Raw genomic sequence first — 16,954 nt, forward strand, 5'->3', positions numbered from 1 at the left:
GTGAGTGGAAGGGCATGGAGAGGTGAGTGGTGTCAGTGGGGGGAGGGGAAAGGGGGGGAAGTGGCTTCCCTGCCCCTGCTTCCAGCGTCCTCCTACTGACCCCATGCCTCAACATTGCTCCTCCCTCTCCCGCCCCGGGCCCACCCACCTTCCACCTCCCCTGTCCCCCTTCTGCATGCACCCCACTCCCTCTCCTCTAGCGGTGCCCCCCTGCTTCCCACCCTTCTTCCCCTCTCCTCCCGTATTTCCCTTCCCACTCCCAGCTTCCTACACCCCCGCTCCCCTCCCCCTTCCCAACTTCCTTCCCTCTCTGGGTTGGGGTGGAGCTCCCACGGTTATCCGGGGGGGGGGCACAGATAGAGTGGGACCAGGTGGGCAGGGAGGGGCAGGGACTCTCAGCCCACCATGCTGACCTCCCCGCAATGCTTTTCCCCTCCCCCTCGTCTGAGCAGGCCCCTCCGCCGCCCCCAGCACCGGACTCCTGGGTTCCACGCCGCCAGGATGTCCCTTACCTCAGAGCCAGCTCGGCTCAGCGCTGGAGCCCGCCGGGGAGACCCAGCCAGAGCCGGGAGCCGCCGGAGTGTCCGTCGCCGGAGCCACCGGACTTCCCAGCACCGTGGCCAACCCCACCTCGCCCACCCTAAAGACCCTGAAGAGTCTGAAGCCGACGGTGCCCACCGTCCTGGGCACCCAGTTCCTGCCCTTCTCCGTGCCAGCGGGGGCCCCGGCCTCTCTGTTCAGTGCCCCGCTGCCCGGCGGCTACTTCCAGCAGCTGTACGGCATGAAGAAGGGGCTGTTCCCCATGAATCCCGTCATACCTCAGACCCTCATCAGCCTGCTGCCCGGCAGCCTGCTGCCTGCCCCCGAGGCCCCCGAGCCGGCCGGGGTCTCCACGGTGGACGTGGCCCATCACTACCTGTGCCGCCAGTGCAAGGCGGCGTTCGAGGGGGAGGCGGCGGCCGCGGCCCACCAGACCGGCTTCTGCTACTACGGCCAGCCGGCGCCGGCCCCGCTGCGGGTGCCCGTCTGCACCTACCACTGCCTGGCGTGCGAGGTGCTGGTAAGCGGGCGGGAGGCGCTGGGGGCCCACCTCCGCTCCAGCGCCCACCGCCGCCAGGCCGGCCCCGCCCCCGCCGCCGGCCCCGCTCCCTGGCCCCACCCCGGCCTTTGCCAAAGAGGAAGCAAAGTTACCTCACTCGGACCCCAGCCCAAAAAGCAACTCTACCTCGACCACGCTTCTAGCTTTATGAACAGCGCGGGGTGCAGCTGGAGATGGGGGGCACCTGGACCCTCCCCCCCCCGCCTCCCGGAACCCTCCCGCCCTGGGTGACCCCCAGCCTGGAACCCCCAATGCCAGCCCCCAAGCCCCCTCACTCTGGGGAACCCCAACCCAGGACTGCCCCGTGTCCTGAGGGACCCCCAACCCGGAACACCCACTGCCAGCTTCCAGCATATCCACATACCCCCCAGTCTGCCTCCCCAGCTCCGATTGTGCCCCCCTTGCCCCTCCCCCATACTCCCAACCCAGATGTAGGGAGTTGGCACTGCTGGGTGCGTGTGTGTGTGGGGGGGGGGCGTGAATTGAACGCACACACCCTGCCTTCTTGGTTGGCGAGGTGGCCCTACGTGTGCTAGGCGTGTTCCCAACACAGCTGGCCCCACACACCCCCACCCTCCACACATGTGTCAGGCATGTTCCCACCACGCAGGCTCCCCCAAATGCCCCCAGCCTTCGGTCCCACATATGCTCCCTGTGCACCCCAGAGACGTCTCAGACTCTGCCCCCCCCCACACATGAGACAGGGCTTCCACATGACCCACCCCACCACCTCCCTCTCCTCCCCCAGCCTTTCCCTTCCCCTTCCCCCCCAGCCTCCCTTCCCCCCATGCCAACTCCCAGGTGCCCCCCAGGCTGCCCCCCCAGCACATGCCCCGTACTGTTACCGATCAAGACAGGCCAAAACCAAAACTCAACTCAACGGACAGCATGAGAGACAAACTCAAGGAAATGAAAAACGGGCGGGGGGGAACCCCTGGACCCCCCATCCGTCCCCCCCCGAAATCCCGCCTCTTCTCCTCCCCTTGAGCATGCTCCGCCCATTGTGTATAGAACTCGTCGGGACGGACGGACGGACAGACAGACACTGGCTCCAGCCCCAACCAAACAGGGGACCGGGGGCCCATCGCCCCGCCGGTCTCTCGGCCGAGGGCTTTGCAGGCCCAGTCCTCGCTCCCCAGTGCTTCCGGGGCGACCCGGGGCGGGGAGGAGGGCGTGGATCGACGGACGCGCCCCCCCCCACCCTCAATCCTTCAAAGGCTTTAAAAGATCCCCATGTGCCCGGTTCCCCCCCCAAAAAAACTTCCTCCCCATCCACCCAGGCCGCCGGACGAGGGAACGAATTCACCCCCCACCTGCCGCCCCGCGAAGCCAAAGCTTCTCCTACCGCAACCAAAAACCCACCAATCGCGCAACCACCCGAGCGAGGACCTGACAGACGCCTCCGCCCCCAAAAGAGAACTCAGCCCGAGGCCGCACCCCAACGTCCGACGGCAAAGGGCTGGGTCTGCCCCCCTTCCCCGCCTCATCCCGTCGGAATGATTTTATTTCCGTCACCCGGTCGGGTAGTTTTAAACTTTTTCCCCCCCGTGTCCCCTGCACCCCAGGATCGATTCATTTCTACGACGGGAAGGGGCCGTTTTGCGAGCCCGCTCGTCGCTGTGAACCAAACGTACTACAAACCATGGGGGGGGGAAGGGGGGGAAATAAAACTTGGGCTTGTGCCCCCCCCCCCGCCTCAAACCCGCCCTCCTCACCGGAGCACCAAAAAACCCGGCGTTTGTTGTGTATTTAAAGAAAAGGGGGGACAAGGGAAAAGATCCCCCCCAAAAGGAAATAAAAGGAATTGAAAATAAATGCTATGAAAGAAAAGAGGGGTTGGGGGGGGGGGCGCATTGGGTCATGGAGCGGATGGACAAAGCGGGGAGAAGAATCAGAAGGAGAAAGTGGACGGAGATGGTGGAAATTCCCATTGTTTTAGGGGATTTGTCCTGTGTGTTCCCACCCCTGGCTCCGCCTCCTGTGGAAGGAGCCCCGCCCCCTTCAAGGCTCCTCCCCCTCTGGGCTGACTCCACCCCTTCTTTCCTAGCTCTGCCCCTCCACCTCAGCCCCTTTCCCTGCTCTCCCCACTCCTGCACAGATGCCCCTGTTCTCCCATTGACCTCACCTCTTTTGCCATAAGCCCCACCCCTCCTCAATTAGACCCGCCCCTTCTGCCATTGGTCCTTCCCACCCCTTTCTCCATGAGCTCCCCCAACCCCTCTCTTCACCCTGGTCCCACCCTTTTCCCCATCGGGCCCTGTCTCTGCCTCCTTAGCCCCTCCCCTTCCTATATTAGCCCCTCCCCTTCTTCCTTAATTGAACTCCTCCCCTTATTGGCCCCTCCCGCTTCCTAAGAGCTACTCCTTTTGCCCAACCCCTTCTTCCACTGATCCCCATTGGCCCCACCTCTTCCTCCATTAGCCCCACCCCTTCCTCCATTAGTCCCTCCCAGTTCCCTGGTTCCCCCTCCCCCCCTTAGTTCTGCTTTTTTTTTGTGACTAGAATTGACCCCGCCCCTTTCTCTTTGACCCGCCTCTCATGGGAGGAGGGGGAGCACAAGAAGACTCCACATCCTTCTCCAGACCCCGCCTCCTCCCCTGCAGAGAAGAGGTGGGGCTAAGGAGGTGGGCGGGGTCAATGGAGGAAGGGGTGGGGTTAAGGAGGTGGGTGGGGCCAGTGGAGTTGGGGTCATGGGTTATGAGGCAAAAATGAGGTGGGGTGAACAAGGAGGTGGGCCTGTGGGGATTGGCATATGGCGAGGAACCAGTTGGGTGCCATTTTGGTATGACCCACCAAAATGAGCCCTGGCTTTATTTCCCTCTCCCCCCCCAAATCTAGCCTCATCCACCCCGGGCAGTCAGGAAATAGTCTTGGGAATACGGGGGGGGGGAGGTCCCCCCAATTCCCCATCATGCACCCCCCCATATGGGCCCCAAGCTCCCCATGCCCCTCCCGTCCCTCCTGCCATACAACTTCACCCTCCCACCACCGGCCCCCTCCCCCCTCATCCCGCTTCATCCCAGCCTACCGCCCCACCCCCTCCCTTCCTCCCACCCCATCATCTCAACCCCTTCCGCAAAGCGCCCACCTGGCATTTTCTAACCCGAGGGCAAGAGAAGACGAAAGAGACAGGAGGAGTACAGTGGGGGGGGAGAGGTTCCCGCATCCACCCCACATTTCCCTCCCCACCAACACCAAAGAGCTGAAGAACCCGGATGTGCAGATCTCAAAGCACTTTCCCAAGGGGGCCGGGTCATCCTCTCCCACTTCACAGATGGGGAAACTGAGGTACGGCGCAAGGTCACCCAATGGTAGAGCTCGGAATTGAACCCAGGAGTCCTGGCCTCTAGTCCAGTGCTCTACCCCTTAGGACTCACCCCCACAACACAGCCTGGACCTAGCCACCTCGGCCCCCGCTGGCGCCTCTCGCCAGTTGTTCTGCTTTGATAAGTGAAAAACCATCCCCTGTCAACCGGGGTGATTCCGTTCAACCGGACCTTCCGATTTGGGCCCAGAAATAAATAGCCGATATCGGATTATACAGTATGACAGGTGATGGATGCAGCAGGGTGGTGAATTTCCCCCTCGCGCCCAGAACCGGTGGTTGGCCAAAAATGCCGCGTTCGTTGAAAAGATTTCGACCGACCTGTCCGTTTCGATAACACTTCATGGAGGGAAGAAACCACGACGGCGGGAAAACGTTCCGAAACAAAATCCATGGGGTGCCTTTAAACCCGCTCAAAAAGCTCGCCCGCCAAGCAGGGTATTTTGATTTTATCGGGGAAAAGCCCTCAACATTTCAATCCACCCAAAGTGATTTTTTTTCACAATTTCGTTCAGTGGGAAACTGTGAACATTGTGGTTTTCCTGCCGTTTTTTCACATTTGTTTTTTAATTAAGCAATTTCCCATAAACGGAAAATCCAATTCCCATCCATCGCTCTGTATGATTGAATATAGCATAGAATATTAAAAGATTTAATCTATTTCTGTATGTATACATACACTAAGTACTAGATTATTTAAGATTATTGCTCTATCAGGTAATTTTTCTACCAGATCTAGCACCAGGCTGGCACTCAGGAAACTTGGGTTCAAACCCCTGATCCACCCCAGACTCCCTGTATGACCGTGGTCAACTCACTTAACCACTCCGTGCCTCAGTTTCCCTTCTTGCTTCCCTTCACAGTTCACTACCTGATAGGGGTATTGCGAGAGTAAATGCGGGAAAGGTTGTGAGGTGCTCAGGTCTCACGGTAATAGCTGTTTCGGTACGTACCATTGGTCGACCCAGATACCTCACCGTTGATGGGAATTGTGGTACCCACGAAGCTCCTGAGAGCTCAATCAATTTTACATCCCAGGTGAAATATCTTGAAGCCCAACTGGTGCCATGGCTGGGCAGAAAGGATTCACCTTTGTGGGGCCTGGGGTTATCAACCACGAAACGACCCCAATGTGAGAAGAACATAAGATACTGGGTCAGAGCAAAGGTCCATCTAGCCCAATGTCCTGTCTACCGGCAGTGGCCGGTGCCAGGTGCCCCAGAAACAGACGGATCATGATGCTCATTCTCTTGCCCTGCCTTTCTTGTTCTCCTCTTCGCTGGAGTTCCCACCCGAAACAATTGGATCTTTTGCCAAAGGAGGGGAAGAAGGACCTGTCTTTGGGGAGGAGGAGAAAAGAGTTGGGGAGAGGTTCAAAGAAGGGAAAATGATGGAAAAAATAGAGATGATGGAAGTGGAAACTCTCAGGGTGAAGGGAAGGAGGCAGGATTTGGGGCACAAAGGGAAAGACGGGTGGAAAACACATCGTCCAGGTGGCAACTGGGAAAAATTGAACAAAATCTTCATTTTGGGTGGACGCGAAAATGAATTGTTTCAAACCTTTCGATGAGTCGAAAAGTCAAAAGAAGTTGAGTTCGGGTGGCACAAGACGGTGCGGTTTTTGGACACAATTGAAAAGTTTGGCATCAGTTGTGACCATTTGCATCCAATCGGGCCTGTTCATTGGTGATTGGAATGGAACTAAGGGGACAGGGAGAGAAAAAGTCGTTCAAAACCGAAACGTCAAAATGCTGGGACCCGGTGGGAGAAAATGCCACGATTTCCCTGGGATTGTTTTTGAGGTGGGAGGTTGACAAAAGGTATCTGGAGACATTGCCACAAATTCGCAGACTGGTTTTGTGTCCGTGGTTTTCATAGCGCACCAGCTCTGTGCAGACTGGACCAGTGGCTCTACCGCGGGTCAGGGGAAAGATGGGGGAAGGCGGGATGGGACAAGGACCTGGGTTGGGCTGGAAACTGGTCAATATCCATGCTGGGCGTGACGGGATGCATGGGAGAATTATGGATGAATACCCGAGAGTGTGAGGCAGCAGGGAGCGAGGCGGATTGACCTGGGGGTGTCACAGGACATTCTACTGGGACTGTCAGCACTGGGGATGGGAGAGCAGGGGTGACATGAGGGACGATACATGAGCCCGTAACCTGAGCCCAGGAGGGGCTGGGGCCAGGTGACACCTTTGCCTGGGAAACTGGACAAAGGCTGGAGGAGGACCCGGGGGGAGACGGCTGGAAGGGGTGTCAGTTTGGAGCAGTCTGGGAAATGGATGGAGCCCCAGGGCTGGGGTCTAAGCTCCCTGCCCCCCAGAGGGACCTGACTGAGGGGTCCTGGTTGTACCTACAAGCTCTGTTTGGGACTGTGTTCCTGTTGTCTAATAAACCCATTTTACTGGCTGGCTGAGAGTCACAGGGAATAGCAGGAAGAGGGGGTGCAGGGCCCTGACTCCCCCCCACTCCATGACAACTAGTGGAAGCGGTGGGATCTACTGCACCCTGTGGGCGGCACTTCCTGCAGTAAGTGACTGCGGAGCAGTAAAACAAAGGGGGATTGACGGGGACCAGGGGTGCTGAAGATTCAGAGAGGAGCAGTTTTGGGGGGCAGAGGAGCTATGCTTAACCCCTGGGAGTATGAGACCAGCAAGAAGGACTGTCGCAGTAACAGGGTCCCCCTGGGGACTGCAGCGAGCGGTCCCAGGGGCAGAGGAGTCTGCGGCTAGACCCTGGGAGAGAGGTGGTGACCTGGAGAAGGGCTGGCACGCTAGGGGTTCTTCCTGGAAACCGTGGGGAGCTGCGAGCGCACAGGCCTGTGAGTGACCAGATGGAAGATGTCTAATAAGTGCCTTAAGAGTGACCTGGTGGAGCTGTGCAGGCAGCGGGGGCTGCGCATTGGGTGGCTCACCAAAGAACAGCTGATTGCCCAGCTGCAGGAGGAGGATCGCTCGGATGAACCGATCCCTGCCTCTGAGGGAAGCAGCCCTGCAGATGCAGCGTGGGCACCAGGATCTGTCCCAGCTGGGAGTGGTCAGAAGGCTGCAGAGGGCATCCTGTGCCTAGGGGAGGGGCTGGGAGGAACCCCGTGAATACGGAGGGCACTGTGACCCCTGCAACCACCCCTGGAGCTGAGGCGGCTGGAATGGGAGAGAGAGCTACAACTGAAAGAGTTGGAAGATCAGGAGAAGGAGCGGGAGGATGGCGAGGAACAGGGTCAGCATGAGCTGGAGTTGGCCAGGCTGAGGAGCAGCGGGGCCCCGGCTGCGGTGAGTGAGGGGGGACCCAGGACTGCGTGGAGATTTGATAAGTGCTTCCTGGCCCAGCGTGAGGAAGGGGAGGACATAGATGACTTCCTGATGGCCTTTGAGAAGGCCTGCGAGCTGCACAGGGTTGACCCGGCAGACAGGCTCCGGTTTCTCACCCCCTTACTGGACCCCAAAGCCGTGGCGATGTACAGATGAATGGAAGGGGCGGAGGCAGAGGCCTACGAACTATTCAAAAAGGCCCTGCTCCACGAGTTTGGGCTGACTCCCGAGATGTACTGGGAAAGGTTCCAGAGTCAACATAAAACCCCTGAGGTCACATATCTAGAACCGATCCTCTGAATGCAGGGATATGCCCACAAGTAGTCAGATGAGGCCCAGACGAAGAGGGACCTGCTTAACCTGATCGTACTGGAGCAACTGTATGAATAGTGCCCATCCGACCTGAGGCTATGGTTGGTGGACAAAAGCCAGAGAACCCGCAATGCGCAGGGCAGCTTGCCGACAAGTTTCTGAAGAGCTGGTCAGGGGGTGGCAGGGAGGAGTCCCAAAGGAACAGGCCCACCACTGCCACGATGCCAAGAGAGAGTCATCCTGGGACCTCCCAATGGGGAATATGGAAAACTCCCTCCCAAGGGGAATATCCGGCGTCAGGATCAACCGACCGGCTTGAGGGGACCAACGAGACATGAGCTGCTATTACTGTGGCCAGAGAGGCCACATACAGACCCAGTGCCCCAAGCTCAAGGACAGACTGATCAGACTAAACCCACACAGGGTTAACTGGGCAGGGATCCAGCTGGAGGAGGGGCAGGCTTCCCAGGCAAGGGGGGCTGACAGCTTACCACCTGCTCAAGAGGGAGGAGTTTCCCAGACCGGCTCCTCCTGGGGGCTGGATGCTCCAGACTCAGGGTGCTCGGTTTACGGGGGCGCGGGGCTGTCCCTCCAGAGAGAGTGCCTTGTTCCCCTGGCGGTGGATGGGAGGAAGGTCAATGGATACTGGGACACAGGTGCTGAGGTGACGCTGGCCCGGCCCGAGGTGGTGGACCCAGATCGGGTGGTGCCCAACACCTACCTGACCCTGATGGGGGTGGGTGGGACCCCATTCAAGGTGCCCGTGGCAAGGGTACACCTGAAATGGGGGGCCAAGGAGGGCCCCAAGGACGTGGGGGTGCACGACCCTTTGCCCACTGAGGTTTTCATGGGGGGGGGAACCTAGAGAACTGGCCAAGCAACCCCCAGACCACCCTGGTTGTGACCCGTAGCCAGAGCCGGCGAGGGGCACTGCACCCTGAACTTGGGGAGGGTACCACACCGGAGGCGCAGGATCCTACCCTGGTGGGGAGGGAGCACCGAGGGGCACGGCTCAGAGAGGCTGTGGCCTCAGACCCGGCCAATGAGAGGGAACCGGTCCCCATCCCTTCCCCAGCCGCTGAGTTCCAGGCCGAGTTGAGGAAAGATCCCTCCTTGCGGAAGCTGAGGGACCTGGCCGACCTCAGTGTGGGACGGACCATGAGAAGAGGTTGCCAGGAGAGGTTCCTGTGGGAGAAGGGGTTCCTGTACCGGGAACGGGCTCCCCCAGGGGAAGTGGAGTCCTGTGGGATCAGGAGGCAGCTGGTGGTCCCCCAGAAGTATCGCCGCAAGCTCCTGTACCTGGCCCATGACATCCCCCTCGCAGGGCACCAGGGAATCCAGCGCACACGGCAGAGGTCGCTACAGAACTTTTACTGGCCTTGGGTCTTTACCACGGTCCGGCAGTATTGCCGATCCTGTGACCCCTGTCAGAGGGAAGGCCCAGGACAAGGGGAAAGCAGCTTTGAGACCTTTGCCCATCATAGAGGAGCCTTTCCAGAAGGTGGCCATGGACATCGTGGGGCCTCTCAGCAAGACGACCCGGTCGGGGAAGAAATACGTTCTGGTGGTGGTAGATTTCGCCACCCGCTACCCCGAGGCAGTGCCCGTAGCTTCCACTGAAGCAGACACTGTGGCGGATGCGCTCCTGACCATTTTCAGCCGAGTGGGGTTCCCCAGGGAAGTCTTGACAGACTAAGGCTCCAACTTCATGTCGGCCCTGCTCCGGTGCTTGTGGGAGAAATGTGGGGTCCGGCACAACTGGGCCTCAGCTTATCACCCCCAGTCCAATGGGCTGGTGGAGAGGTTCAATGGGACGCTAAAGATGATGCTGAAAATCTTTATGAACCAGCACCCGCAGGACTGGGACAAGTACTTACCTCACCTGCTGTTCGCATACAGGGAGGTACCCCAGGAGTCTACCAGGTTCTCACCTTTTGAACTGTTATATGGAAGGAGGGTAAGGGGCCCCCTGGACCTGATGAGAGACGAGTGGGAGGGGAAGGCCACTCCCGATGGAGAGTCAGTGGTGGAGTATGTCCTGATCTTCCGAGAGAGACTGGCTGAACTCATGGGCCTGGCCAGGGAGAATCTGGCCAGAGCCCAGAGGAAGCAGAAGGTCTGGTATGACCGCACGGCGCGGGCCCGTGCCTACGCCACCAGGGATCCGGGGATGGTTCTCATCCGCATGAGAAAGAACAAACTACAGGCCGCCTGGGAAGGCCCTTTCAAGGTTGTCAAGCAGCTAAACGAGGTAAACTATGTGGTGGAGCTGTCGAACCGGGCGCACCACCGCCGAGTGTACCATGTGAATATGATGAAGCCTTATTATGCCAGAGGGAATGTGGTGTTGGCCGTGTGTGGACAGTGGGAGGAGCAGGGAGATGACTCTTTAGTAGATCTATTCCCTGGGACCAGAGCTGGTTCCCCCCTGGAAACAATTCCCCTCTCGGATCAGCTCACCCCTGCCCAGCAAGCTGAGGTCAGGGGGGTGCTGTATCCGTACCGACAGCTGTTTTCCAACCAGCCTGGACGCACTAATCTGACTGTCCACCGGGTGCAGACAGGGTCGCACCCGCCGATAAGATGCTCCCCCTTCCGAGTCACAGGGAAAACTGCTCAGGACCTGGAAAGAGAGGTCCGGGACATTCTGGCTTTGGGGGTGATCCAGCCATCGGCCAACCCTTGGGCCTCGCCGGTGGTGCTGGTCCCCAAAAAGGACGGGTCGGTCCGGTTCTGTGTGGACTATCGGAAGCTCAATGCCATCACTGTATCTGATGCCTACCCCATGCCCAGGCCTGACGAGCTCCTAGACAAGCTGGGAGGAGCTCGGTACCTTACCACCGTGGACCTTACAAAGGGCTACTGGCAAGTGCCGCTGGATGCAGATGCCCGGCTGAAATCGGCCTTTTTCACCCCTCTGGGGCTCTATGAGTTCCTGACCCTGCCTTTCGGCCTCAAGGGAGCACCAGCCACCTTCCAGTGCCTGGTGGACCAGCTACTGAGGGGGATGGAGAGTTTTGCCGTAGCGTATATTGATGACATCTGTGTCTTTAGCCAGACCTGGGAGGACCATGTGTCCCAGGTTAGACAAGTGCTGGACCGACTCCAGGGGGCTGGGCTGACTGTAAAAGAGGAGAAGTGCAAGGTGGGGATGGCTGAAGTATCTTACCTGGGCCATCGGGTGGGGAGAGGCCGCCTAAAGCCGGAACCAGCCAAGGTGGAGGTGATCAGAGACTGGCCCGCTCCCCACACCAAAAAGCAGGTCCAAGCCTTTATTGGTTGGCAGGATACTACCGAAGATTTGTGCCCCACTTTAGCGCCATAGCCACCCCCATCACTGAGCTATGCAAGAAGGGGAAGCCAGACAAGGTGGTCTGGACCGAGCAGTGCCAGGAGGCTTTCCGGGTGCTGAAGGAGGCTCTGGTTAGGGGCCTGGTTCTGGCAAACCCAGATTTTGACAAGCCCTTTGTGGTGTTCACCAACGCCTCAGACACGGGACTGGGGGAGGTGTTAACGCAGGAGGATGAAAAGGGGGAGAGACACCCCATCGTGTACCTGAGCAAGAAGTTGCTATCCCGGGAGCAACACTACGCGGCCATCGAGAAGGAGAGCCTGGCCATGGTGTGGGCCCATGGTGTGGGCCCTAAAGCCCTATCTCTTCGGGCGACACTTCACCATGTACACCGACCACTCTCCCCTGACCTGGCTGCACCAGATGAAAGGAGCCAACGCCAAACTCCTGAGGTGGAGCCTGCTCCTGCAGGATTACGACATGGACGTGGTCCACGTGAAGGGAAGTGCCAACATGATAGCGGACAAGGGGGCCCTGAACTTCCCCAGGTCACTGGTCAGCGTGACCCCGCTCCGTTCAGTCTCGAAGGGGGGAGAGATGTGACGCAGCAGGGAGGGGGGAGTGTTGACCTGGGGGTGTCACAGTGGAGTTTTACCGGGACTGTCGGCATTGGGGATGGGAGAGCAGGGGTGACTTGACTTGAGGGACGATACCTGAGCCTGTAACCTGAGCCAGGAGGGGGCTGGGGCCAGGTGACACCTTTGCCTGGGAAACTGGACAAAGGCTGGAGGAGGAACGAGGGGGAGGCGGGGGGGAGATGGCTGGAGAGGGGTTCAGTTTGGAGCAGTCTGGGGAAACGGAGGGAGCCCCAGGGCTGGGGTCTAAGCTCCCTGCCCCCCAGAGGGACCTGACTGAGGTTGTACCTACAAGCTCTGTTTGGGCCTGTGTTCCTGTCGGCTAATAAACCCTCTGTGTTAGTGGCTGGCTGAGAGTCCCGGGGAATCACAGGAAGAGGGGTGCAGGGCCCTGACTCCCCCACACTCCGTGACAGAGAGGAACAGACACAAACGCAGACATGGCTACTTGTCCCAGGCTATATCCCAGCGCCTGGGAACCCCCAGCACCAATGCACAGCCCTTTTCCCTCCCCGCCATTATATCTCAAGCCCTGGGACTCCCAGCACCAAGATACGGCCCCGGCACCCTGCTATATCCCAGCCCCTGGGACCCCCGCATGGAGATATGGCCCTGGCCCCCCTCTATATCCCAGCCCCTGGGACCCCCAGCACTGAGATACAGCCCCAGCCCCCCTCTATATCCCAGCCCCTGGGACCCCCGCACCGAGATATGGCCCTGGCGCCCCCCTATATCCGAGCCCCTGGGACCCCCGCATGGAGATATGGCCCTGGCCCCCAGCTATATCCCAGCCCCTGGGACTTCCGCACCGAGATACGGGCCCCCCCGCCCACTATATCCCAGCCCCTGGGAACCCCCAGCTCCGAGATACAACCCTGGGCCCCAGTTATATCCTAGCCCCCGGGAACCCGCAGCACCAAGACATGGCCCCTCCTCTCCTCCCACTATATCCCAGCCCCCGGGAACCCCCAGCACTGAGACATGGCCCCTCCCCCGCCCACTATATCCCAGCCCCCGGGAACCCCCAGCACTGAGACATGGCCCCTCCCCCCCCCACTATATCCCAGCCCCCGGGAACCCCCAGCACTGAGACATGGCCCCTCCCCCGCCCACTATATCCCAGCCCCCAGGAGCCCCCAGCACTGAGACATGGCCCTTCCCCCCACCCACTGTATCCCAGCCCCCAGGAACCTCCAGCCCCGAGACACAGCCCCTCCCCCCCACCCACTATTTCCCAGCCCCCGGAAACCCCCAGCACCAAGACATGGCCCCTCCACCCCCATTATATCCCAGCCCCTAGGAACCTCCAGCACCGAGACACAGCCCCTTCCCCCCGCCCACTATATCCCAGCCCCCGGGAACCCCTAACACAGAGCCATGCCCCCCATTATATCCCAGCCCCCAGGAACCCCCACCCCCGAGACATATCCCCATACCCACCCCCGCTATATCCCATCCCCCCGTTAACCCCCAGCACCAAGACATGACCCTCCCCCTGCTATATCCCATCCCCCGGGAATGCCTGGCACCAAGACACGACCCGTCCCGTCCCCCCCAGCTATATCCCAGCCCCTGGGAACCTCCAGCACTGAGACACATCCTTGCTCCCCCCAATCCCCTGCTATATCCCAGCCCCCAGGAACGCCCGGCACCAAGCCATGGCCCATCCCATAGTTTTCACTTATTCTCTTTCAGAACCAATGTGCACGAAGGGACATTTTCCACTCACCTCTGGCTGGGATCTTTTTGCTCTTTGGATCCTTCCACTGTCCTCAGCCTGCAGGAGATTCCCAGATTTCCACTGACTGCAAAGTGGCTTGCCTTTGTCCCATTGCATTTATAAATCATTTACATGCACTCGAAGGTCTCCCAAATCTGATACCCCGAAAGGAGCTGGTGGAATCTCATGTTTTCCCTTCCAAGGGGAATCCCGGCTTTTCCCAATTTCCTCTGGTCCCGGACTGGGATGCGAAGTGAAGGATGGAGTCTGCCCGAGAGAAGAAAATCCCTGAAAATTTGTGTGTCCAAAGCATCGAAAAAACTTCATGGAAACACTTCTCTGGAATAAATTTGTTTTGACTTTAATATATAAGGAATTACATTAGATTAGATTAGATATCTTTCTAAAAGATAGACTATATATATATATATATAATACACACTCATCTATTGATCTATCCTTCCATTCCCATACATCTCCACCTAATCTAAACTCTCTATTTAGCCATCTCCATACACATCCATACATCTAATCTATCCATCCATTGAGCCCCATCCTCAGCTATCTATGTAATCCATCCATCTACACCCATCTATCTACCCAGCCAGCCAGCCAACCATCCCCATACACACATCTATTTACACATCCATCCATCCTTCCTTCCAGACACATGTCTAGTTATCTATCCATCCATCCATCCATCCCCGTCTACACCCATCTCATCTATCCCTCCATCCCCTTACATATCTATCTAATCTATCTATCTATCTATCCCCATGCACCCCCTCTATCTAATCTACCGCTCTATCTCAATATAATATAATCCAAAGGATAATGTCTAATGGAAATGTTTCACCAAGACCCAATGGAAATATTTCGGCCTAATCCAAATGACAATCCAAATTTTTATCCCATCCTTTTGGTATTCCAGACAGAAAATCCTTGGGAAATTCTGCTTCCCAGGAAATCCCAGCTGCCCCATCCCATTGCAAGGCCACTGTGCCCCGCAGGAGGGGAATCCCATGGAGCGGCTGCCTGGAACTGGTGTTTGGGGGATGCCATGATTTTGTCCGGCTGGGAAACTTCGGAAAGTTCTGAGCCCATTTGGCTTGTTCTAGTGGCCAAAGGTGGATGAAAGGATGGGAAGGGCCCTTGAGGAGTAGTACAGACAAGACACCCTTTGTCATCTCATCCCCTCAGCCAATCCGAACACGGTATTCACTTTTCACAGGTGTGGACATCACTCCCTTGGCCAATCAGGAAGCACGGCTGCGAAGATGCCCAACCTCCCCTTTTCTTGAACACCTCCATTGGTTTTCCCACCTCTGCTATTGCCAACGCGTCCCTTCCCTCCACCACACGCTCACCCTGAGAAACGAAGAGACTCTTTGTGTCCAGGTGGCAGGACCAATAGGGGGGTTGAGATCTTCCTCCGGTGACTTCTCCTCCTCTTCCTCAGCCAGTCTCTGCGGGAGATGAGAGAGAGAGGCGGATGGGGATAGAAAGAGAGAGAGAGAGAGAGAGGCGGATGGGGATAGAAAGAGAGAGAGAGAGAGAGGCGGATGGGGATAGAGAGAGAGAGAGGGGTGGATGGGGATGGACAGACAGACAGACAGAGAGGGTGAATGGTGATAGATCGATCGCTCTTTCTCTTCTCTCTGGGCTGTCCCCATCTCTCTGTTCCAGCCCTGGTTCTCAGTGATCCAGCTGTTGCCCATGGTGCCCCACTGTGGCTGGCTGGGCCTGGGTGGGCCTGGCCGGCCTTCTTTCTCTCTTCGCTGCCTCTGCGGCAGCACTGGGTCAGGCAGGTGGCTCACTCGCCGGACAATGGCAGCCCCACTTGGAGGGTGCCAAGGGCCGTGGTACCCAGGGGTAGGTGACGCGGAGGAGAGAGAAAAGCGGAAATATTAAAAGTGCTGAAAATTCTCAATGGCTGGTTCTGAGCCTCCTTCTCCCCTCCCGGCCTGGAGACGGAAAGACTCACTCCCCCGCCATTTCTCCATCCCTCCTTCCCCACCCCGCTAACCCTGCACCTCTGCAGTTCTCTCTGTCCTGCCCTCCATAGGTATCCATCCATCCCTCCCTCCCTCCCCACTCCCCTCTCTCTCTCCCCCAGCTACCTGCCTAACCTAGCCGTCCATCTCCGTACGCCCCTGACTATCGCTCTACCCATCCCTGTACATCCCTTTTTCTATCTAGCCAGCCAGCCCTGTGCACACCCATCTCTCCACCCCCATGCACTCCCTGTTTCTCTCCATCGCCCCCTCCATCCCCATGCTATTGATCCAGCCCTGTACACACCCATCTCTTTCTCTGACAATGCCAGTGCTCCATGCCAGTCACTCTGCGTGTCTGTGTTGGGGGCTGTGTGCCAGCCGCTCCCCGCCCCCCGCGCGCCCACCAGCCGGCACCTTTGACTCAGTGCCAGCTGGCTGGGGGCTGGCACATGGAGGGGGGGGGCTGTGTCCCCATGGGCACAAGGCTGGCACCTCCCCCCCGCGAGGGTGCCCGCCGGGCTCTCCCCCTCCCCCTCCCCCTCCCTGGGTGGCACCAAGCCATGCCGCAGCGTGGGGGGAGGGGGCATCTCCCTGGCAGCTGGTGCCCCTCCCCCCGCACAGCGTCACTCTGGGCATCAGGGCTGGCAGATGCTGTAGCCCCTCCTCTCCGCCTGCCTTGTTCTTTCGCTCTGGCCAGCCCGCCCACTTCCTCTGCTCTCCCTCCCTCCCGCTTCCACTCTCATGCCATCTCACCACCCTCTCGCTCCCTCTTTCCCTGCCTGGCCTGGCAGGTGCCCATCTCTGGACCCGGAGGGGGCGGGGAGACAGCCACCCCATCACTCCTCCGCCCGCTGCCCTTCTTCATTCTGTCCATTCCCCTCCCCCACTCCGGCCCATTCTCCCAGACAGTGGTGGCATCATGCCAAGCCTGCTGGGCCCATCCACCCCCCTCCCCCCCCCCAATCTGGGCCCTCCATCCCCCCCCCCCGCTGCCTTGTTAATTAGCATCTGAATTAATTAAACCTGAGACACTAATTAAAATTCTTCCGGAGCAGGGGAGGGGGGGTGAGGGAGGGGATACAAGGGGAAGAAAGAAGGAGAAAACGGCATGCGGGAAGACAAACAAAACTCCCAGGCTGGTGCTGGGAGCCAGGACACCTGGGTTCCATCCCCCAGATCTGGGAGGGGAGTGCGGTGTAGTGGTTAGAGCGGGGAGGGAGGGGCTGGGAGCCCGGACTCCTGGGTTCTCTCACTGACTGG

General features: G+C 58.8%; 1 protein-coding gene and 1 long non-coding RNA gene across 2 annotated transcripts; one reads left to right on the forward strand and one right to left on the reverse strand.

Moving 5' to 3' along the window:
* Positions 1–449: 449 nt before the first annotated feature.
* On the forward strand, positions 450–1,330 carry ZFHX2 (zinc finger homeobox 2; the record flags this gene model as incomplete). The annotated part of the gene is given in 1 exon segment (XM_037877094.2): positions 450–1,330. A coding segment is annotated over 1 exon segment (549 nt).
* A 12,381-nt stretch (positions 1,331–13,711) lies between these two features.
* Positions 13,712–16,219, reverse strand: LOC119567846. The gene is made up of 3 exons (XR_005227817.2): positions 15,999–16,219; positions 15,065–15,163; positions 13,712–13,964 (listed from the first exon to the last, which is right to left on the reverse strand). It is a non-coding gene; the product is annotated as an uncharacterized LOC119567846 (long non-coding RNA).
* Positions 16,220–16,954: the final 735 nt, after the last annotated feature.

The sequence above is a fragment of the Chelonia mydas genome, chromosome 13, assembly GCF_015237465.2.
Source record: "Chelonia mydas isolate rCheMyd1 chromosome 13, rCheMyd1.pri.v2, whole genome shotgun sequence".
Classification (NCBI taxonomy): domain Eukaryota; kingdom Metazoa; phylum Chordata; order Testudines; family Cheloniidae; genus Chelonia; species Chelonia mydas.